This window comes from Pseudophryne corroboree, chromosome 1, assembly GCF_028390025.1.
Source record: "Pseudophryne corroboree isolate aPseCor3 chromosome 1, aPseCor3.hap2, whole genome shotgun sequence".
In the NCBI taxonomy this organism is placed as follows: Eukaryota; Metazoa; Chordata; class Amphibia; order Anura; family Myobatrachidae; genus Pseudophryne; species Pseudophryne corroboree.
Window position 1 is genome coordinate 628850136 of NC_086444.1, and position 25167 is coordinate 628875302.

The following is a 25167-nucleotide window of genomic DNA, read 5'->3' on the forward strand; positions in this document are numbered from 1 at the left end:
GAAGAAGGGGACTATATGGTGTCTCTGGACATCAAAGATGCTTATCTCCATGTCCCAATCTACCCTTCTCACCAAGGATACCTCAGGTTTGTGGTACAAAACTGTCATTATCAGTTTCAGACGCTGCCGTTTGGATTGTCCACGGCACCACGGGTCTTTACCAAGGTAATGGCCGAAATGATGATTCTTCTTCGAAGAAAAGGCGTCTTAATTATCCCTTACTTGGACGATCTCCTGATAAGGGCAAGAACCAAGGAACAGTTAGAGGTCGGAGTAGCACTATCTCAGGTAGTGCTACGTCAGCACGGGTGGATTCTAAATATTCCAAAATCGCAGCTGATTCCAACAACACGTCTACTGTTCCTAGGGATGATTCTGGACACAGTCCAGAAAAAGGTGTTTCTCCCGGAGGAGAAGGCCAGGAAGTTATCCGAGCTAGTCAGGAACCTCCTGAAACCAGGACAAGTGTCAGTGCATCAATGCACAAGGGTCCTGGGAAAGATGGTGGCTTCTTACGAAGGGATTCCATTCGGAAGATTCCATGCAAGAACTTTTCAGTGGGATCTGCTGGACAAATGGTCCGGATCGCATCTTCAGATGCATCAGCGGATAACCCTATCTCCAAGGACAAGGGTGTCTCTCCTGTGGTGGTTGCAGAGTGCTCATCTTCTAGAGGGCCGCAGATTCGGCATTCAGGACTGGATTCTGGTGACCACGGATGCCAGCCTGAGAGGCTGGGGAGCAGTCACACAGGGAAGAAATTTCCAGGGCTTGTGGTCAAGCATGGAAACGTCTCTTCACATAAATATCCTGGAACTAAGGGCAATTTACAATGCCCTAAGTCAAGCAAGGCCTCTGCTTCAGGGTCAGTCGGTATTGATCCAATCGGACAACATCACGGCAGTCGCCCACGTAAACAGACAGGGCGGCACAAGAAGCAGGAGGGCAATGGCAGAAGCTGCAAGAATTCTTTGCTGGGCGGAAAATTATGTGACAGCACTGTCAGCGGTGTTCATTCCGGGAGTGGACAACTGGGAAGCAGACTTCCTCAGCAGACACGACCTCCACCCGGGGGAGTGGGGACTTCACCCAGAAGTCTTCCACGTGATTGTAAACCGTTGGGAAAAACCAAAGGTGGACATGATGGCGTCTCGTCTCAACAAGAAACTAGACAGATATTGCGCCAGGTCAAGGGACCCTCAGGCGATAGCGGTGGACGCTCTGGTAACACCGTGGGTGTACCAGTCAGTGTATGTGTTCCCTCCTCTGCCTCTCATACCCAAAGTATTGAGAATCATAAGAAGGAGAGGAGTAAGAACTATACTCGTGGCTCCGGATTGGCCAAGGAGGACTTGGTACCCGGAACTTCAAGAGATGCTCACGGAGGACCCGAGGCCTCTACCTCTAAGAAAGGACCTGCTCCAGCAGGGACCTTGTCTGTTCCAAGACTTACCGCGGCTGCGTTTGACGGCATGGAGGTTGAACGCCGGATCCTGAAGGAAAAAGGCATTCCAGATGAAGTCATCCCTACCCTGATCAAGGCCAGGAAGGATGTAACCGCGAAACATTATCACCGCATTTGGCGAAAATATGTTGCGTGGTGTGAGGCCAAGAAGGCCCCTACAGAGGTATTTCAACTGGGTCGTTTCCTGCATTTCCTGCAAGCAGGACTATCTATGGGCCTAAAATTAGGGTCCATTAAGGTTCAAATTTCGGCCCTGTCAATATTCTTCCAAAAAGAACTGGCTTCAGTGCCTGAAGTTCAGACGTTTGTCAAAGGGGTACTGCATATACAGCCTCCTTTTGTGCCTCCAGTGGCACCTTGGGATCTCAATGTAGTGTTGAGTCTCCTAAAGTCACATTGGTTTGAACCACTCACCACTGTGGAATTAAAATATCTCACATGGAAAGTGGTCATGCTGTTAGCCCTGGCTTCAGCCAGGCGTGTCTCAGAATTGGCGGCTTTATCATATAAAAGCCCTTACCTAATTTTTCATTCAGACAGGGCAGAACTGAGGACTCACCCTCAATTTCTCCCTAAGGTGGTTTCAGCGTTTCCCATGAACCAGCCTATTGTGGTGCCTGCGGCTACTAGGGACTTGGAGGACTCCAAGTTGCTGGACGTAGTCAGGGCCCTGAAAATATATGTTTCCAGGACGGCTGGAGTCAGAAAATCTGACTCGCTGTTTATCCTGTATGCACCCAACAAGCTGGGTGCTCCTGCTTCTAAGCAGACGATTGCTCGTTGGATTTGTAGTACGATTCAGCTTGCACATTCTGTGGCAGGCCTGCCACAGCCAAAATCTGTAAAAGCCCATTCCACAAGGAAGGTGGGCTCATCTTGGGCGGCTGCCCGAGGGGTCTCGGCTTTACAACTTTGCAGAGCAGCTACTTGGTCAGGGGCAAACACGTTTGCTAAATTTTACAAATTCGATACCCTGGCTGAGGAGGACCTGGAGTTCTCTCATTCGGTGCTGCAGAGTCATCTGCACTCTCCCGCCCGTTTGGGAGCTTTGGTATAATCCCCATGGTCCTTACGGAGTTCCCAGCATCCACTAGGACGTCAGAGAAAATAAGAATTTACTTACCGATAATTCTATTTCTCATAGTCCGTAGTGGATGCTGGGCGCCCATCCCAAGTGCGGATTGTCTGCAATACTTGTATATAGTTATTGTTACAAAAATCGGGTTGTTTATTGTTGTGAGCCATCTTTTCAGAGGCTCCTACGTTTATCATACTGTTAACTGGGTTCAGATCACAAGTTGTACGGTGTGATTGGTGTGGCTGGTATGAGTCTTACCCGGGATTCAAGATCCTTCCTTATTATGTACGCTCGTCCGGGCACAGTATCCTAACTGAGGCTTGGAGGAGGGTCATAGGGGAGGAGCCAGTGCACACCAGCTAGTCATAAAGCTTTTACTTTTGTGCCCAGTCTCCTGCGGAGCCGCTGTTCCCCATGGTCCTTACGGAGTTCCCAGCATCCACTACGGACTATGAGAAATAGAATTATCGGTAAGTAAATTCTTATTATTCCCCACCGCATTGCATTGAATATTGTATTTAAACTACTACTCTCATTACCTTTCAGACAATTAGACATCAGAGGAGAGTCTGTATAAGAGTCTCTTTTCTGCTTATCATTTTTATGTGCATCTGAACAGTGCCAAAGAAGCAGAAATTAAGATTATATAATAAAGATGGAAAAGCTAAGAGAGAACGAGCAACAACAACAAAAACTTAGTCTAAAAGCTATTGAACTGCGCTATGTAGAGCTGCTGCTTGTTGTAATTAGTAGAGTAACTAACTTAGTGTATATATAACTAAGATATTGCTTCTTTGAAATCTGTACAATTCTTTAACTGTGATTTATAGATACTTGTACATTTTACAGGCACTGCTTTAGCAAAGTGGCAAACTTGCTGATGATAGCTGAATCTCTAGAATGATTAGTGTATCATCCCTTTGAAAGATTTGCTGTCATGCAATCTGACCCCGCAAATGTACTTTTGCGTTTATTCAGGATGGGGAAGATCTGGGCAATTTAAACCCTTGCAATGCTAAGGATGAGTCCAATACATTCTTTTTTTTATTTATTTTTTTAATATATTTTATTGAGGTTTAGTACAAACAGTAATGTGCAGTACAAAGAGAAAAGACAGAGCCGTGCATAGATGAGAAGAAGCATATTGTCAAACAAATATAAGACGGTGACGGCATAGTCTTGAATCATACCTCAAATTTTCCATTTTCTAACATAGAACATAGAAATCAGAAAGTTTACCATTGTAGAGCATAATAAAATAAAATGAAAAAAGAAAAAAAAAAGAAAAAACTTCTAAAGGGCTATAATAGGTCTGATATAATAATAGGAATTTAAACATAGAGAGGCGTCCATCTACGTGGGGGACGCATAACACAAACAATAAACAAATAGAAAAAACAGCATCCGCCAAGGCCAGGGGACCGTCGACCCATCCATGGAGAAATCATCAGAGCAAGAAAAATTATAAAAGATGGAGTTCCAAGAAAATGTAAGGAGGGAGTGGACCAATACATTCTTAACAGTGAAGGGTTTAAATTGCTCAGATCTTCTCCATCCTGAATAAACTCAAAGGTACCCAGAGTTGACACATTAGGCAGTTTATTTTCAAAATGAAATACCTTATTGTGCTACCATATTATTGCTACACATTTTATACCTTTCATTCAAACACATAAGAAAAAAAGACAAAATAGAGACTTTTATTCTGAAAATGTATGTGTAGTATCTGGCGCTTATTTTGGTTGGAAAAGTGTATTGGTTCCGTAGCAAGAACCACTAAGTATTTCTTGGTGGTGGTGGTGGTTACAGAAAAAAACCACACATTTGCTTTTAGTTCATTTTCTTGTTAATATTATTAATAATACACTGACAAAATAAATTAAGGATATTGTCAATCAAGCAACACGTTGTCCCACTTATTCCCTTACTAAAATGTACATGTATCATCCATTCTCATGTGCCTTCGTTCTTCTTGTTCTTGAGCAGTAAGCCATAGTTAGTTCTCCTCTCCAGTCTGAGCTGATAGACCTAACCTGCTGAGTGTCTACCTAGGGTTCCTGCAGGCAGGTGGATGGGGAAACATCCTCCATAAGGGTCTGATTTGTCTTGGCTCCCCTTACCTTTCCAAAATACTGAGCCCACCCCTTCACCCCAGCCATTGCAGCATCTTGCATTTTGCTTTCCCTCCACCGACAGTTAAAGAAAACTATATATGTTGAGTGGATTTATATTTCAAGTGGTACCTATATAAATACTAATTAATTTTATTTTACAAATAACCCATAGCAGATTTTACTTTTACATTACTGGCATGAAGAAGTTAAGTGACGCAAAGTACACACTAGCGATTCCATATTAATAAAGATCAATTGAGCACCTTTCCCTTCATTACTCTATGTGATCATCAGGAAGTCCTACACAACAACACTAAAATTGGACCTTTAGCTACTTGGTGTGTAACAGGTGGCACTTGATATGCTGGCTGTCGGGATCCCAGCGCTCAGCATATTGGCGCCGGAATCCCGACAGCCGGCATACCGACAACTATTCTCCCTCTTTGGGTGTCCATGACACACCTGGAGGGAGAATAAATAGCATGTAGCGTGCCACCGTGCCCGCAGCGCGGCGAGCCCGTAAGGGGCTCTTTTGCGCTCACCCCGCTGCCGGTATACCGGTGGTCGGGATCCCGGCACTGGAATCCCGAGCGCAGGCATACCTAGGCCGAGGGGAAAAGATCTTACAGAAGCAATGTTTACTTCTAATCAGTCTAGTAGGAAAGTGTTAAACACCCATTTGTATTACACGCACCCAACATTTCTCTACAGTGAGAAAGATTACTTACAAATAGACTGAAGACGGGTTGCCAGTGTTTGCAAGGGTAGGTGTTTCATTTAGTTCATCCAAATAACAAACTATGTGATGCTCCAAGAAATCGCAAAAGAACTCAAAAGCTACAGTACGTCCAGAGATCTACAGTCCTCTGTCAGCACTGTAAATGTTACATATTTTCCGATGGTTGTCATGAAGTATATTGTGTTGCTGAGAGAAAATTCTTTTTCTCCATGAAAATATGGTTTAGGTTTGTAAAATTCCATCTGAATGAACCAGAAAACTTTAAGTACAATGGGTCTGAACCGGATTTATGTATATGCTGTGTGTCCGATGTTCTTTAATCTGCGCATGAACGGAAGCCGTAATGCTCATGTGCAGATCTGGGTTTGCAATGTTGCTCACAGTGACCCAAAAGCCGCAGCATGATTGACATGCTACTGCCATTTGGGCGCAGTTATGGACATGTCAGACCCATTTACTGGGCGTGCCAAAGCCATTGGCTGCATTTCCCAGCAGCGTGATTACACCTGACATCCTGAGTAACCTGAGGATTTCTCAGATGTATACTGGTCATACAGTGGATCCAATGCATCCAATGTGATCCACTGTTGTGTCTTCGAATCACAGAAGCCGGCAGTGGGAATCTTTAAACACAAGACGCCTGCTGCTGCTTTTGCATGTTTTAGCACAGCTGCTGCATACAAAGATGCTGTAGCTATAGCGTCCACCTCTGAATCAGTCCCAGTTTCCTTTGATTGGTCTTAATGCACATTGCCATACTTCTCAAAAAACAAATAAAGCTTACTACTACAAGAACCTCTTACAAACCAAACATGATTGTGAAGAGGTAATGATTTGGGGTTGTTTTGCAGCTACAGGACCAGGATTTCCTCCCAGTAATAGCTCTGCATGTATTCCTCTTATTACAGAGTATTCAAAAGCTGTGCTTCCCAATTCAGGCACTCCCGCACCGCTGACAGCTCATATTTTCAGATTTTCTGTCTGTGGTCACAGGTAGAATAGCTACTGACTCTACCAAGTAGTTCATGTCACTCGTGTATAATGAAAGAAATTCTGAAAACATGAGGTGGTAGGGTTGCATGAGAACAGTTTTGGCAAACACTGGGGTAAATTTACGAGGGAGTGAGGGTTTTTTTTTTAGAACTGGTGATGTTGCCCATAGCAACCAATTGGATTGTATCTGTTTTGTTCTAGAAGCTGCTAGATAAATGTTAAGTAGAATCTGGTTTAAAAAAAAAAACACCCACCTTCGTAAATGTACCCCACTTTTCTAGGGCGAAATATGAAACTATCTGTTCAACTGCTAAAACCTTCCTGAAATTGTTTCAACTGAACAGCTAATCTACAACTGAATGATAAAAAAAAGAAAGAAAACAATTAAGGGTTTGAAATTATCAAATGACCTTAACCATCTTGTAATGATGTGGTGGGACCTTAAGAGATCTTTGTATTTAATGAATGAAACCTTAGTGGCCTGGGCATGCACCAAAACATCAAAATAGGCTGCAAGGTGCAAAATATATTTGCCTACTCATAACGAAGATTTGTTGATGAAAATTACCCATTACCCATGACGCTCTAAGGTCCCCGCTATTTCCCACCCCACCAACGGCTCTATACTGGCTCATTGGAATAGACTGAGGAATCTCCAATATGTGTCCTCTAAACTATTCCCTCTGAGCCCTCTGTTTAATAATCCTGACTTTCCTGCCGGGGCTGCCGGTCCGGGGTTCGAGTTATGGAAGCTAAATGGGGTGGCACGTGTCAGCTGGTGGACTGGGGGGAGAGTGTCCCCTTTTCCTGATGTGCAGACTAAATGATATATCCCGCCATCGAGATCTGGTGGTACTTACAAGTGAAGCATTTTGTGCAGGGAAGGGAAGTTCGATTGGCTGCCTCTAGACCCCTGACACTTTTTAAGATTATGTGCTTGATTTCTTCCCGCCCCCCGGGGCATTTTCTCTCAAGGTGCTACAGGCTTTTAATCGAACATAGGTTCTCTGACCTTCCTAAATACGCAAGAGACTGGGGACACAATCTCCAGATTGACTTAGCAGACGAAGATTGGGTTAAAAAATTTCAGGCTACATTTGTCAGCTTGTCCAGCTATTCAGTGAATGAAACCCAATTTAAAGTTCTTGGTGTCCCCTTACATTGGCAAAAATGTTCTCTGGTGTACCGGATACATGCTGGCGATGTAACAGTAGAACGGGCTCCCTACTTCATATCTGGTGGAATTGTTGATCACTTCGCCCTTTTTAGGAAAAAATTCTATCCATCTTTAGGTCGATAGTGGGCGCAGAGGTACCTTCCCCACCCGTATTCTGGCTTCTTAATCTTTATCCTGGCTCTCTGGCCACATACAACCGATCCTTATTAAACTTCCTTAATAGCGTCGCAGAAACGATTACCTCAGTCCGATGGCAGTTTATTACTCTGCCTACTATGAAGGATTGGTTTAATAGAATTGATATGTACATGTCTATGGAAGAACTCAGGGTAACACCAGAAAGGTGTTAGTAGTTCACCTCTACGTGGGATCCTTGGCTTGTTTTCAAGTCCTCACAATCATACTCGTTGAACATGGTCTAAGAATAGAAATTGGGTAACATGTTGTATAACCAGATTTTCTCCTACAGGATCTACCTTGGGTCAGATCAATCAGTGGCGTCAGAGGAACAGGCTCCAAGCGGGTAAATCTTTTGAGCTCCCAGGATGCAACGGTCCAGCCTCCCTATAACCCTCCTCCTGGCTCAGGGAATTCAGGTTTTTTTTTAGCACTCTTTCTATGCCTCTTAATTGCATAAAAGAAAGAGTCGCTCCAACAAGTCTGCGCTAGGTCGCGACAGCGGTTACCTCTGTGTAAACACTGCCATTTTGGCAGGCGCCAGCTGGATGTACTAGCGAGGCCATACTGACGATCCCAGGCTGTGGCCAGAGAACGGGGAAGAAGATAAGGCGTCTTTTTCCGGTTAGCGGTTTAAGACACATATAACACAGCCTTCCTGTCTTGGGTGGAGACTACCGGACAGTCGCTGACTGGGCTGCCACCTCAGGTGCACAAGCGCTAGGCCTCAGGGATCATAGGTTCTGGGGATTAGTAGAGGCCAAGATCCCTTGGGTTGATGTCAGCAGTGGGGCGTAAGACACTTCCCTGGTCGCCCCTTTCCCAGTTCATGACCAGTTTCCTCAGAGTTTCCCACCATAAACTTATATTTCTGCTTCTTTCTGAGACGTTTAAACATTACAGTTCAGTCTGAGTTACTGAGCGGCTGTGTTCACTGCTGCATCTGTTTCTCTCAGCCGTCTTTTAGCAGCATGGTCGAATATGGAAGCTGGGTTTAAGCCTTCTTGTATCCCGCTCTCCTGAGGCAGGTGATACAGCACTGAGTTTTTACCTATCCTGGCGGTATTGAGTAGTTGAAATAGTGCCTGGTGCAAATGAGCTGTGCGTCTGAATACGCTAGTTCCCCTGGTATAAGGTAATGAAGTAATGTTTTTTTCCTACCTAATTATATGTACTGGGGTCGATTCTATTCGGCAACTAATGAATAGCGCCGGGAATTAGCTCCCGACGCTATTCAATTCAGCAACTAGTTACGTCGGCGATGGCCCGTTCTCGCCGACAAAACAGGTTGAATTGTCGGGAGAACGGGCATTCTCCGACTTAACTCCCCGGCGCGAGGCTGATTCCCGACAGAATCAGCCTCGCGCCGGCCGCGAGGCAGCACTTTTGTCGGGTTTCTCTTCTCATCCCCCGGGGATGAGAGAAGAATTCCCGACAATTGCAGGTAATTAGTTGCTGAATTGAATAGCGTCGGGAGCTAATTCCCGGCGCTATTCATTAGTTGCCGAATAGAATCGACCCCACTGTGTAGTTGAAACTGTGCTCATTTTGCAAATGTATACAAATGAATTTTATGTGACTGATTGCTAGTGTGGCTGCTGACTTTAAACTTTGTGTCAGTTTTGCTTTCTCTCTCTGTATTGATTCATACCCTCAATGCCGGTGCAAAGCAGGGTAGGATCTGATTGTACTTCACGTTAAAAATCATATAAATTGGGGACTGTCACATTGATGCGTAATTATACACAGTGTGTGTGATTTAAATTGTTGCTACAGTATGTCCAAGAAAGGCAAGGGTTAAGAGGTACCTACATTAACATCATGTTTCTCCTGCAGAGCAGGGTTAACCTCTCAAGACCTGCTACAAGATGGGTTAAGTGCAAATTGTTATGATTTCCATAAAAGCCGCCTTAATAAACCAGCTTCAAGCCAGGCACCTGTTCAAACACAGGAACCTCCTTGGGCATCTTTTGCACAGACATTATCCAATTTAGTTGAGCGAATGGTGCCAGCTACGTTGCCAGGTATGGGGTACCCATTTAACCCTTACATGCAACATTCCCCCTGGATTATGCCACATCCAGTTCAGGATTTACTTCAGACCTCGGCTGCCGTTCAGCAAAAACAGGCTGACAGGCCCAAGAATTTGAAAGCATGGAGCAACATCTTCACAATCTACAGATTTTTCAAAATCAGAGAACACTTCAGATGATGAAGCTGGTTCCTCCCATTCTGAATCTGCATCTAGAGATGAGTATCTTACTTAAGCAGATATACCTGAGTTAATTCATGCAGTTAAATCCATTCTGTCTTTAGAGGAGGCAGTAGAGCCTTTGTTAAAATGTAATGCTTCTGTGTTTCAACGTCCAAAAACTGTTTAAGCAGAATTTCCAAATTCAGGTCAGCTGATGTAAATAATGCAAGAAGCATGGCTGACACCCTGTAAGAAATGTAAGATTCCTGAGAAATGGGGTTCTTTATTATCCTCTTCCTGCTGTGGACTGTTTAAAAAGGGAAGTTCCTCCTAAAGTAGATGCACACGTAGTTCGACTAGTGCGCAAATCTACACTACCTCTGCCTTTTAACATCATTAAATGAAGTAACAGACAGAAAGATTGATGGATTTCTTAAAACTGTTTTCTCCTTGACAGGGGCAGTTATTAGTCAAGCTATGGCCACAGCCTCTCGTGGCTAAAGCAGTGGCAGGCTGGGCAGAAGCATTGGAAGATGATCTTTACATGGCAACAAAAGAACAGTAATCCCATATTGCACATATAAAGCAGGCAGCTGTTTTTATGTAAGAAACAGCCCTGCATATGGGTATAGTAGTATTTCAAGCATCAGCTTCCTCAGTAGCAACTCACACAGCTGTTTGGCTACGTGCATGGTAGGCTGACTCGGAATCCAAGAAGGTACTGGAATCTTTGCTTTTTGTTGGAAATATTCTGTTTGGTACAGAATTAGACAACATTCTTGTGTCTGAAGCAAACTCCAAAAAAGTGAAGTTTCCTTCGACATATAAAGCTAAACCCAGGTTTCTGGCTTTCCGGTCCTTTTGGACCCAAGGTAAAGCAAAGGGAAAGGTTAACAGCAAACCGTCTCAATCAGATAAATCTGGTAAGACTAAGAAGCCTTGGACAAGCAGACGCCCAACTTCTAAACCAGAAGATAAGCAGTCAGCCTGATGGCATATGCCTCCACCTGGGGTACCCCAAGGTGGGAGGCCGACTTTTTCTATTTGCACAGGTTTGGCAGCAGTCCACCACATATACCTGGGTGCAAGAAGTGGTGTCTCACGGTTACGCTTTCTCCTTCAAGAATTGCCCCCCTCAAAAATTCTTCTGTACCAGCCCATCTCTTGTGGAAACGAAGACCAAGGCCCTACAAGTTGCAGTTCAGAAGTTGCTACAATTAGAAGTGATAGTACTGGTTCCTTCAGCACAGCGGGGACGAAGTTTATTTTCCAGCCTGTTTCTAGTGCAAAAACCAAATTGGTCCTACTGGCCCATTCTGAATCTCAAAGCTCTGAACAAACATATTTGGGTGCCTCGATTCCATATGGAAACTTTGCGTTCCATTATCCTGGCAATGGAGCTGGAGGATTTTATGGGGTCCCTGGATATTCAGGATGCTTACCTACATGTACCTATAGTACCTTCCCATCAGTGCTATCTTAGGTTCGCTATCCTTCAGCAACATTTCCAGTTTCAGGCGCTGCCCTTTGGACTGGTTACAGTCCAAGAGTATTAATAAGAGAATTTACCAAGATTATGGTGGTTATAGCACCTTATCTTTGTTGTCAGGGGATAAGGATTTATCCATATGTAGATGACTTGCTAATCCTGGCTCAGTCCCAGGAATCTCTCCAATGCCATCTTCAAGTGACAATAGCCTGTTTACAAACTCACGGCTGGTTCATAAATTGGGCAAAGTCCTCCTTAATCCCGTCACAACAGATGACACATCTGGGGGCTGTATTGGATACCAGTCTTCAGGGAATCTTTCTACAGCTGAACAAAATATCCACAATACAGACGAGGATTCAGGGATTGCTACACAGCCGGAGAGTATCCATCCATGCAGCAATGTGAGTTCTGGGATTAATGGTCTCGACATTCGACATGGTAGAATATGCTCAATTCCAATCAAGACCCCTTCAACATCTGATTCTCTCCAAGTGGAACGGACAGCATCAGACGATAAAAACTCAGACTATAATTCTTCCTCAGGAAGTGCGTCGATCATTAGCCTGGTGGCTACAGACATCCCATCTGGACAGAGATCGACCCTTTTGGATCTCAGACTGGGAGGTTCTGACAACAGATGCCAGTCTTCAGGGCTGGGGTGCTGCGACAGAACAGTACTTCTTCCAGGGACACTGGACCAAGGAAGAAAGTTGCCTGCCAATCAACCTTCTGGAACTTTGGGCCATATACATGGCACTCACCCAGGCAAAAGAAATACTTTGCGGCAAGCCTATTCAGATTTGCTTGGACAATGTCACGGCAGTAGCGTACCTCAATCACTAAGGAGTCACTCATAGCCGAAGGGCAGTGAAGGAGGTAAGCCGCACATTAAAGTGGGCAGAACTTCATCATCCAGCCGTGTGTGCAGTATTCATACCAGGAGTCCTAACTTGGGAAGCAAATTTTCTCAGCCGGCACGACATTCAAGCACCTTGCACCCAGAAGTCTTTCAGATACTGGTAGACAAGCGGGGACGGCCAGAAGTGGACTGGACCTCATGGCCTCTTGTCAGAACAACAAAGTTCTTTATCTTAAATGCTTCAGCTAGAAGAGTATCAGATTTAGGGATGCTATTGTGTCGCCCCCCATCTCTGGTATTCCATCCAGATAGAGCAGTTCTCCAAACTAAATCTGGTTATCTTCCTAAGGTGGTCTCTAAGTTTCACCTTAATGAAGAAATAGTAGTTCCGGCTTTTGAGGTACCGGACCTCTCTGCAGGAGAAGCATCATTGGACGTAGTTCATGCTCTAAGGATCTATGTGAATCGTACCAGTGCCATCAGAAGGATAGACACTCTCTTCGTACTATATGGTTTATACTAGAGAGGATGGCCTGCCAATAACAGCATACAATAGCTAGATGGCTTCGAATGACTATCTCAGAAGCTCAAGCTCTCAAGCTGAACTCCCTATCCTGGATAATGTCTCTGCTCACTCGACTCGTTCGGTAGGTCCTTCATGGGCAGCCCATCGTGTCGCCTCAGCTGAGCAACTCTGTAAGGCAGCCACATGGTCATCAATTAACACATTCATTAGACAATTATGCCTTTGATACCTTTGCCTCTCAGGACGCTGCATTTGGGCGAAGGATTCTCCTGTCCAATCAGGAGCGTCCCCTCCCTTTAGTTACTGCTTTGGGACATCCCACGGTAGAGCCTAAGGACTAATGTGGATGTGTACGGATGATGTAATGGTTAGCATTACTGCCTCACAGCACTGAAGTCATGGGTTCAATTCCCACCATGGCCCTAACTGTGTGGAGTTTGTAAATTCTCCCCGTGCTTGCATGGGTTTTCTCCGGGTACTCCGGTTTCCTCCCACAATCCAAAAATATACTGGTAGATTAATTGTATCCCAACAAAAAAAAATATCCCTAGTGTGAATATGTGTGCATGTACATGTGATAGGGAATATAGATTGTAAGCTCCAAAGGAGCAGGGACTGATGTAAATGGCCAAATATTTTCTGTAAAGCGCTGCGGAATATATGTACTTATATAAATAACTGGTAAAAATGTGGACCCTGAAGGAGAAATCAGGAGTTATGGTACATTTACTGTCGATAACTTCGAAGTCTACAGTACCCACAGGGAACCCACCCTGACTCACCTGATTTGAGAATCTTTACACTTACTAACCTCTTCCTTCCTTCGGGTACCAAAGTGTATGTATGTTCTCACCTGAATAGGTCTTCCCTCTCGATAAATCTGCTCCTGCCTTGAGCTTTGGAACCAACTGAATTTCCTGAGCCAGGAGGCGGGGTTATAGGGAGGCTGGACCGTTGCATCCTGGGAGCTCAAAAGCTTTAACTGTTTGGCACTTGTTCCTCTGACCCCACCTATTACCCAAGATTGATCCTGTGGCCTTAGGAGAAACAGGGTTATCGATGGCAAGTCAACCATAACTTCTGATTTCTGCAGCAGGTTACATTGGTTTCCACAGGGAAAACATCGGGTGTAAAGTGGATCTTGATCCAGAGGCACCAACAGGCTAAAGCTTTAGCTGTCCCAGGATGCAGGCACTGAGAGCTCAGTTTCGAGTTGGTGTCTGCAGCAGCAGGACTGCACTGGGCAGCCCTGAAAAAGCTTTTCTGACAGAAGATTTCTTCTCCGGGCTGTCAGCGCTGTATGTCAGAACAGATTTCCGGTGACATCATCCCACACTGACAAGCCTGCCCAGCAGATGACGACTTCCGGCCGAGTGCACCATCACCATAACAACCAGTGTATACAATGCTGAATACTGTTCTTGCAACGAATCACTGTACAAATATACAATAAAAACGTTTTAAATACAGCACAATCTCCAAACATAATTACAAGGACAAAAAATCGAATAGATTACAGAACTTTAGACGATTAGAAACAAGTTATGCATGTAGTTACCCAAATTGATTTCTATAAGAATCATAATGTAACGAATGTTTCAGTACAAAAAAGAACTTGTCATCCCTAAAGAACTTCTAAACTTATTACAAAAAACATGTAAGGGATAGAGTTTCATTAAGGCCATGAGGGGATACCGTATTTAAACGGTGTATCCACCGTGCTTCCATCTGAAGTAATAACTTACCCCTATCACCACCTCGTTTAGATAGGGGCACATGATCAAGCATTTTATACCGTAAAGATGATAAATTATGTTGATGCTCTTTGAAATGTTTCGCAACGGGCTGATCGATTTGTTTCCCCCCCAAAATCTGTTTTATGGCACTACGATGCTGAGACATCCTTTCTTTAAATTGACAAGTGGTCTTGCCAATATAATATAATCCGCATGGATATCGTATACAGTAGATAACAAATCTACTAGTACACGTGAGGACGTGAGAGATCTTGATTTGTTTACCGGAATGGGGATGTAAGATGTAATCACCCGTTTCAAGTTATAAACAAGTGGTACATCCAGTACACTTATAATTACCGGGTTTTCTTGTAAGGAATGTGTGCTTAGGCCCAGATGAAAACTGAGAGATGTCTGCATGAACGACCATATCTCTAATATTACGACCTCGTTTATAACATGGAAGTAATTTATGTGTGGCCAGACTCGAAAGATCAGGGTCTGCTTGTATCACTGGCCAAACACGTTTAGCCGTACCCACTATCTTATGGCTAGAGGTAGTGAATTTAGTAACACAGACCATCGCTTGATCTATTTTCTTTTCTTTCTTAGGAGCAGACACTGATGGCTGAGCTAATGCGCGTTGCATTGCCTGCTGTAACAACCTATTTGAGTATCCTCTCTGTAAAAATTTTTGTGTTAATTTATGCATTTGGATTTTTTTATCCTCTGCATCACTGCATATGCGGTGAATGCGGAGATATTGAGAAAATGAACTTGGATGATGACTGGAAGACTGAAGTAAACAATTGACATCCGTAGGTTTACTATAATTTGAAGTAATAAATTTACCATCTTGCTTAGTAATGTTGACATCTAAAAAATGAATACTATGAAACTGTATGTCAAAAGTAAACTTAAATAAGAAAGTTCTTTAGACAACAGCAGGGCTGCGCAATGGGTTCTTGCGCAGCTCCGGCATACGCAAATGCCTTCATGTTTGGCGTTGAACATGAAATGTTTTTTACTAATCATCTATGTAGCTCTTATATTGCTATGTATACTCGCTACATAGATGACGTATTCATGTTATGGACAGGTTCCAAAGAAGCCTTTATCTCGATGATCCAGCATGCCAATGAGATGGATGACTGTATTAAGTTTACTTTTGACATACAGTTTCATAGTATTCATTTTTTAGATGTCAACATTACTAAGCAAGATGGTAAATTTATTACTTCAATTTATAGTAAACCTACGGATGTCAATTGTTTACTTCAGTCTTCCAGTCATCATCCAAGTTCTTTGAAAAATGGGTTACCATTTTCTCAATATCTCCGCATTCACCGCATATGCAGTGATGCAGAGGATAAAAAAATCCAAATGCATAAATTAACACAAAATTTTTTACAGAGAGGATACTCAAATAGGTTGTTACAGCAGGCAATGCAACGCGCATTAGCTCAGCCATCAGTGTCTGCTCCTAAGAAAGAAGAGAAAATAGATCAAGCGATGATCTGTGTTACTAAATTCACTACCTCTAGCCATAAGATAGTGGGTACGGCTAAACGTGTTTGGCCAGTGATACAAGCAGACCATGATCTTTCGAGTCTGGCCACACATAAATTACTTCCATGTTATAAACGAGGTCGTAATATTAGAGATATGGTCGTTCATGCAGACATCTCTCAGTTTTCATCTGGGCCTAAGCACACATTCCTTACAAGAAAACCCGATAATTATAAGTGTACTGGATGTACCACTTGTTTATATCTTGAAACGGGTGATTACATCTTACATCCCCATTCCGGTAAACAAATCAAGATCTCTCACGTCCTCACGTGTACTAGTAGATTTGTTATCTACTGTATACGATGTCCATGTGGATTATATTATATTGGCAAGACCACTTGTGAATTTAAAGAAAGGATGTCTCAGCATCGTAGTGCCATAAAACAGATTTTGGAGGGGAAACAAATCGATCAGCCCGTTGCGAAACATTTCAAAGAGCATCAACATAATTTATCATCTTTACGGTATAAAATGCTTGATCATGTGCCCCTATCTAAACGAGGTGGTGATAGGGGTAAGTTATTACTTCAAATGGAAGCACGGTGGATACACCGTTTAAATACGGTATCCCCTCATGGCCTTAATGAAACTCTATCCCTTACATGTTTTTTGTAATAAGTTTAGAAGTTCTTTAGGGATGACAAGTTCTTTTTTGTACTGAAACATTCGTTACATTATGATTCTTATAGAAATCAATTTGGGTAACTACATGCATAACTTGTTTCTAATCGTCTAAAGTTCTGTAATCTATTCGGTTTTTTGTCCTTGTAATTATGTTTGGAGATTGTGCTGTATTTAAAACGTTTTTATTGTATATATGTACAGTGATTCGTTGCAAGAACAGTATTCAGCATTGTATACACTGGTTGTTATGGTGATGGTGCACTCGGCCGGAAGTCTTCATCTGCTGGGCAGGCTTGTCAGTGTGGGATGACGTCACCGGAAATCTGTTCCCGGGGCTCCGTGGAACATGCACGTGTGGTGAGTTACTCATGTATAAATGTTTGTTCATGTGTTTGTATTATTATGGTTCTGAAGACGGTTGAAATACACCGAAACGTTAAGCGCTAACCGACTGGTCTGGTCTTTTGGCTTTGAAAAGCCTGTGAGTGCCGCCGGCATGTGTGTGTGTGTGTGTGTGTGTGTGTGTGTGTGTGTGTGTATATATATATATATATATATATATATATATATATATTTCAGTGCAGATTTATTGTGATAATTTATGTATTGCCTGTGTGCCTGTATTTACATAGTTGGTGAGGTTGAAAAAAGACAAATGTCCGTCGAGTTCAACCTGTACTGTATTATTTAGATGCTGTAACCTTGGATATTTCTATCAGTTGGAATTTATCTAAACCATTTTTAAACTTATTTAGTGAGTCCACCATTACTACCTCCAAATCCTTACTGTTCTTACTTTGAAGAACCCTTTACTCCGTTGTGTATGAAATTTTTCTTCTTCTAACCTCGGGGTGTCCTCCTGTCCTGTGTAGTATTTTTTTGATAAACAGATCGTCTGATAAGTCCTTATATTGTCCCTTAATGTATTTATAAATATTAATAATGTCCCCTCTCAGCCACCTCTTTTTCAGTGTGAATATATCTAACCTTGTAAGTCTTTCCTCATAATTCAGTGCCTCTAACCCCTTAACCAGTTTGGTTGCTCGCCTCTGAACCCTTCCGAGTTCCAAGATATCTTTTTTATGGTGCGGTGCCCAGAACTACACAATATTCCAGGTGTGGCCACACCAATGATTTATACAGTTACAGGATTACACTCTCATCCCTTGTCTCCATTCCCCGTTTTATGCATGCTAACTTTATTTGCTTTTGTTGCTGCATTTTGACATTGCGTACTGCTACGAAGTCTGTTATCGATGAGCACACCCAAATTCTTTTCAACTACCGTTATCCCTACATTTTCCCCATTTAATTTATAGGCTGCCCGATGTTCTTAGTCCCAAACTGTATAACTTTTCATTTTTCGATGTTGAACCTCATTCTCTATTTGTCTGCCCAGACCTCTCTGGATAAATCATTCCATAGAGACTCAACATCCTTGTCGGCATTAATTACTCGACACAGTTTAGTATTGTCTGCAAAAATTGACACTGTGCTTTCTAGGCCCACTCCTAGGTCATTAATAAATATGTTAAACATCAATGGCCCGAGTACTGAACCCAGCGGTATTCCACTAAGCACTGAGGCCCATTCAGAGCACATCCCATAAATCACCACTCGCTGTTTTCTGTTGTACAGCCAATTTCTTACCCAAGTACAAATAGTGTTTCCCACCCCAAGCTCTCTCAATTTGAAAATTAGTCTCTTATGTGGGACTTTGTCAAAGGCCTTAGCAAAGTCCTAAAAAGACCACATCCACTGCTTTACCATGATCTATATTATCGCTCACTTTCTCGTAGAAGCTTATTAAGTTAGTTTGACATGACCTGTCCTTCACAAAACCATGTTGGTTCCTATTAATAACCTTGGAGGTATCTAAGTAGTTTAGTATACTATCCCTTAATATACCTTCCAGTATTTTCCCCACTATTGATGTCAAACTTACCGGTCTATAGTTGTCGGGATGAGTATTTATTCCTTTTTTAAATATTGGGACTACCTCTAAAATACGCCAGTCCTTCGGTATCATTCCTGATGTAATTGACTCTCTGAAAATCAAATATAGGGGCTTCGATAGCTCTGAGTTTAGTTCCATAAGTACCCTGGGGTGTAGTCCATCCGGCCCAGGAGATTTATTGATCTTAATTTTGCTTAGTCTCTCCCAGACTACTTCCTCGTTTAACCAAGTACTTAGCAACGGGACGTTTTTATCGCTTATGTTGTGCACTTCTTCCGTCCTCTCTCGTGAATACTGATGAAAAGAATTTATTCAATAAATCTGCTTTTTCCCTACTTTCATCAATCAAGACATTCAACTCGCCCTTTAGTGGTCCAATATTCTCTTTTTGTAACCTTTTACCGTTTATATACATAAAGAACTTTTTGGTGTTTGTTTTACTTTCCTTTGCGATTTGTTTTTCGTTTTCTATATTGGCTGCCCTGATTTCTTTTTTGCTTTTTTTGTTACATTCCCTGTAGAACTGGAATGATTCCGCCTGCCCATTAGACTTAAATTCTTTGAAAGCTTGCTTCTTTTTATCCATTTGTTCCTTGACCACCTTATTAAGCCACATCGGTTTGGATTTACTACTCCAGTTTTTGTTAACCTTGGGAATGAACAAATGAGTGTACTTACTGAGCTCAGTTGTAAAAATATCCCACATTTCAGCCGTATTCCTACCATGGAAAACAATTTCCCAATTGATATCCTTCATTGCTTGTTTCAGCAAGTTGAAATTAGCTTTTCTAAAGTTAAATGTTTTCGTTAGACCCTTATAATAGTGTTGTTTTTGGAAGCTGATATCAAATTATATTATCACTATTTCCCAAGGTCTCCCCTACTTTAGCATTTGATATTCTCTCCGTATTATTAGTTAGTGCTAGGTCCAGTATAGTCCTATGTCTAGTTGGTTCCTCGAGTACCTGGGACAAGTAATGATCTTGTAAAATGTTTAAGAACCTGTTTCCCCTAGCTGTATTTACTGTTCCGGTGTTCCAATTTATGTCCGGGTAATTAAAGTCCCCTTTGATAATGACCTCCCCCACTGCTGCAGCTTTTTCGATTTGCTGCCAGAGTTGTAATTCGTCAGACACACTAATATTAGGTGGTTTGTAGCATGTCCCTATTAAAAGCTTTTTTGTATCTTTACCCCCACTCGAAATCTCAGCCCATAATGACTCTTCGTTATCTCCAGTCCCCTCGTAAATAACCCCCTTTACATAGGGTATTAGGAATGGCTTAACATAAAGACAAACACCCCCTCCTTTTTTTATTAATCCCATCTCTCCTGAAGAGGGTGTACCCCTCCATGTTTGCTTCCCAGTCGTGGGAATCGTCCCACCATGTCTCTGTAATGCCTATGATATCATATTGGTCATTAAGTGCAATTGTTTCTAATTCCCCCATTTAACTTGTTAGGCTTCTTGCATTTGCAAGCATATCCTTAAGTTTAGTACTTCCCTGAACTGCAAGTTTAGTTGTAGACGTTTCCTTAGGAAGTTGAGTTTTCCTTAATTTACCATTGTTGACTTTTTTTTCTCCTTTCCCCCCTCTCCACCCCCATTATACTTTAAACATCCCTCTTTCTACTCTCTCTAGTTGTCCCTACTAATTCTTTCTTGTCCCTCCCCCCAGGCACCTAGTTTAAAAACTCCTCCAACCTTCTAACCATCCTACCCTCCAGCACTGCTGACCCTTCCTCATTCAGGTGCAGCCCATCGCAACAAAAAAGATGGCGCCTGACTGAGAAGTCCGCCCAGTGTTCCAAGAACACAAATTCCTCTTTCCTACACCAGTCTCTAAGCCACACATTACCTCCCTAATCTCCCTCTGCCTCCCTGGACTAGCGCGTGGCACAGGTAATATTTCATAGAATATTACCCTAGATGTCCTTGCCTTTAGTTTCTGGCCAGGGTACCTATAATCTTTCTTAAGGACATCCCACCTGCCACTAACTTTGTCGTTAGTACCAACGTGCACCGCCCCTCCCAACAATATTTCTACCTGGTCCACGATGTGACGTACCCGAGCACCTGGGAGACAACAGACTGTATGGCGATCACAGTCCCGGTAGCAGATTGCCCTGTCTTGCTGATGAGAGAATCGCCTACCACCACAATTTGACTAGTTACCTTGATTTCTCTTATCTCCTTTGCGCCGGAGGGACCGCTCCTCCGGTTGCTGAGGGACCGGTAATGAGGCTGTACCTCATTACTGGCAGTTTAACTCGGCAGTTTCCTAAATGTGAGAACAAATGTTTCACTGTGTAAATCGACATTCAGTTATGTGGCATTGAATACAATTGCGCCTCTGTTCATTCATGTCACTTCTGTCTGGCAGCCATCAGGACTTCATCAATGTACTTAGGCTGGGACACACGCAGGCAGAATGCAGCACACAGCCACCAACATGGAGCGTTACATTGACCATGTATCTGCTGTGTGGTTTCACTCTGTGTTTCCCAGATATAACTGTCACTATATTCTGTACCCTTAGGGCTAGGTGCGTCTGGGTCTCATAATATAGTAATACACAGCATTTATCTCATGCATATATTCTCCTGTGTTACAGTCACATAATACCGGATTTATTCGCAGGTATTGGGTACTGGCTTTATCGTACAAAGTTGCTCTGTTGTTGCATTTGTCATAATGTCTAACAGAAAGGGCAGTAATCAGTGGAAGCTTCTGCATCATGCAGAGCATGCTCCAAGGATTTACCAGAGGGGGAAGTGTTGTATGATGGTCTGTTTACTATTTGTCATGCACCTCCCAGTCAGTCCGTAGCTCCTGCATCTACACTGGAGCCAACCTGGGCTGCGTTCACCAACCTACTGGGTACTATGGTAGAACGCCTAGCGTTCCCTATGGGTCCACATGTGTCCCAAATTATCCCCAAGGTTAATCCGCCTTGGGCGGAAAATCTGTCTAACTAGCTGCAGCAAAATCAGTCATTAGTGAGACATAAATCTGTCCCAGGTCCCTCCTGTGTTCCTAGGTTTTTTAAGCGGGCTGCTTCCTCCTCACAATCTACAAACCTTTCGGATGTTTTCATCAGAAGAGGGAGGGGGGAGCATACGGTCCTGTCAGACACTGATTTCTGTGTTACTGATGAGGATTCTCCCTTGCAGATTGATGTCCCTGCCTTAGTGGTTGCTCTTAAGCATATCCTACAAATCACTGATGATGAGGATTCCACTACTGTGGCAAAGAAAACTGAAACAGTTTAACCACCTTCTGCTGTTTAAACTTATTACACCATTCTGACCATTTAGTGGACATCAGGCGGGAACCCTGGTCTTATCCAGGGAAGAACTTCCCTCTGCATAAATCGGGCCTTGGCTCGCTTTCCTCTCCCTGCAGAGTTGTGTAACAAATGGGAGATTCCACCGCCGGTGGATTCTCACGTCACCCGCCTTGTGGTGTCGTCCACTCTGCCCGTCACCACTGTCACTTCACTGAAAGAACCGACAGATAAGCGTGTGAAGGGATGCCTAAAGTATCTCTCTCGCGCTCTCTCTCTCTCTCTCTCTCTCTCTATATATATATATATATATATATATATATATATATATAAAATACAGGTTGAGTCTCCCTTATCCAAAATGCTTGGGACCAGAGGTATTTTGGATATGGGATTTTTCCGTATTTTGGAATGATTGCATACCATAATGAGATATCATGGTGATGGGACCTAAGTCTAAGCACAGAATACATTTATGTTACATATACACCTTATACACACAGCCTGAAGGTCATTTTAGCCAATATTTTTTAGAACTTCGTGCATTAAACAAAGTGTGTCTACATTCACACAATTCATTTATGTTTCATATACACATTATACACAGAGCCTGAAGGTCATTTAATACAATATTTTTAATAACTTTGTGTATTAAACAAAGTTTGTGTACAGTGAGCCACCAGAAAACAAAGGTTTCACTATCTCAATCTCACTCAAAGTCCGTATTTTGGAATATTCCGTATTTCGGAATATTTGGATATGGGATACTCAATATATATATATATATATATATATATATATATTCACTTACGTCCTAGAGGATGCTGGGGTCCATTTTAGTACCATGGGGTATAGACGGTTCCGCAGGAGCCTTCGGCACTTTAAGACTTTTTAACAGTGTGAACTGGCTCCTCCCTCTATGCCCCTCCTCCAGACCCCAGTTTAGAAAATGTGCCCGAGAGACTGGATGCACACCAGTGGAGCTCTACAGAGTTCTGCTGGAAAAGACGTTGTTAGGTTTTTTATTTTACAGGAAAGCTGCTGGCAACAGCTTCCCTGCTTCGTGGGACTTAGGGGAGGAAGTAGGAACCAACTTCTCAGTTAGTTTAATGGCTCTGCTTCCGCTGACAGGACACCATTAGCTCCTGAAGGGTACTGAACACAGCCCTTGCCTGGCTGCTGCTCACTCCCACAGCACCCCCTAACAGAGCCAGAAGTCAGAAGACTGGTGAGTATTTACCGGAGACCTGCAGAGAGGGGCCCTCCGGTCATCGTGGCGGCATAAAGGTACCAGCGCAGCGCGAGATGCTGCGCAGCAACATGTCTCTAAGCACAGGGTGCAGAGCGCGGGGGGGGGGGGGCGCTCTGAGGGGCATGATAAATCCTAACTCTCACTGGCAAAATGTACATACATGTGAGCCGCTCATGTACACTACCCCCGCCAGTATAAATATTACTGTGGCTGATCCGTGCCATTACAGGGGGCGGGGCTTCACCTCAGAATTGCTTGTAACACTCATTTGGCGCCATTTTCTCCTCACAGAGACGCCGGAGCGCTGATCCTGCAGGCTACTTCTCACACATCGCTGATACAAGTACCAGGGTGTTATAGAAGGGGAGGGGAGCACATAATTGATTGAAGTCTGCGGGCTTCACATTGGATTAAAAGCGCTGTTTTGGTATATATGTATATTCATTGTATGTATTACATATAGGGTGCGTGGTGTGGACTGGCAATTCCCTCTGGGTCCCTCTGACAGACATTAGTGTAAGTCTGTCCTCATTAGCTCCTGTGTGTGTTTGAGTGGTGTGACTATACACGAGTGTAACATGTCTAGAGAAAGCTCTTCCCCAGAGGAACCCATGTTAGAGGCACAAGAGTGTTCTGAGCCTGTGTGGGTGAGAAAGCTGCAGAGTAATATGGCTAAACTAGCAAAGAAATTTTCTGAGTCTGAGGAACAGACAAAACATTGGAGACAGTCTGTGGAAGATGCTCTATTTGCTGATTCTTCCACATCATCCACTCGGGACCCCTCCAGTTCCCAGAAAAGGTCCCTGGCCCAAATTATGCAAAGGGACACTGACACAGATTCCGACACTGAAGTCGACACTGGGGATTTGAGGGGGGTAGATCCCAAACTGGCTAAGAGCATTCAATGTATGATAGTCGCCATAAAAGAGGTGTGGGAATGTCCTGACACAACACCTCCACCTGAGGAAAAAGATTATTTTAAATTAAATAAAAAACAGGTGATGACTTTTCCTCCGTCTAAGGACTTAAATAAATTTTTTGAGGAAACCCGGAAAAGAAATTTGTTATCCCTAAAAGGTTGCGGGTAGCGTACCCTTTCCCAGAAGAGGATAGGCGTAAGTGGGAGTCACCCCCAATGATAGACACCTCAGTTTCTAGGTTGTCAAAGAAAATCATTTTACCTGCCCCAGGGTCAGCTTCATTAAAAGAACCTGCTGACCGCAAATTAGAGACGACTTTAAAGTCCATTTATGTTGCTACGGGTACTTTGCTCAGGCCCACAATTGCTTCTGCGTGGGTAGGTAACGCAGTCAAAAAGTGGGCAGATAACTTGATTGTTAATATTGACACGGTCGATAAAGATGACATGCTGCAAATTCTAGGTCATATCAAAGATTCTGCAGGTAATTTGGTTGAGGCTATGAAGGACGTAGGCTTACTGGGCTCACGTGCCTCTGCTATGGCGCTTTCAGCCCGCACGGCGCTCTGGATACGCCAATGGAATGCTGACGCAGAATCCAAAAGAAATATTGAGGCGCTCCCATACAATGGTGAGGCCCTCTTTGGAGAGAAATTAGATGCCATGATATCAACTACTACATCTGGCAAGTCAGCATTTCTGCCGTCGGCAACTACACCGGCTAAAAAAGTATATTATTCTCATACTATGCAGTCCTTTCGGCCCAACAAGTACAAAAAGGCTAAAAGTACTCCTTTTTTTCACAGGAAAAGGGAGAGGAAAAGGTAGAAAACCTACAACACCCTCAGGCTCCCAAGAGCAGAAGTCAGCAACTACTTCTGCAAAAACCACAGCATGACGCTGGGGCTCCTCTGCGGGAGTGCGATCGGGTGAGGGCACGTCTTTTATATTTCAGCCAGGTCTGGCTTCGCTCAGACCTGGATCCTTGGATTTTACAGATAATATCCC

General features: G+C 43.3%; 1 protein-coding gene across 8 annotated transcripts in view; it reads left to right on the top strand.

Moving 5' to 3' along the window:
* EPS15L1 (epidermal growth factor receptor pathway substrate 15 like 1) overlaps window positions 1-25167 on the top strand; it is a 411806-nt gene that overhangs the window by 332429 nt on the left and 54210 nt on the right. Inside the window, exon 24 of one of the 8 annotated variants that reach the window (XM_063914525.1) lies at window positions 3090-4442. The exons of the other annotated variants lie outside the window; for them this stretch is intronic. Coding sequence (XP_063770595.1) covers window positions 3090-3097 — 8 coding nt within the window. The 3' untranslated portion in view covers window positions 3098-4442. Of the gene's footprint in view, window positions 1-3089; window positions 4443-25167 lie in introns of those variants that run through there. 8 annotated transcript variants of the gene reach the window in all.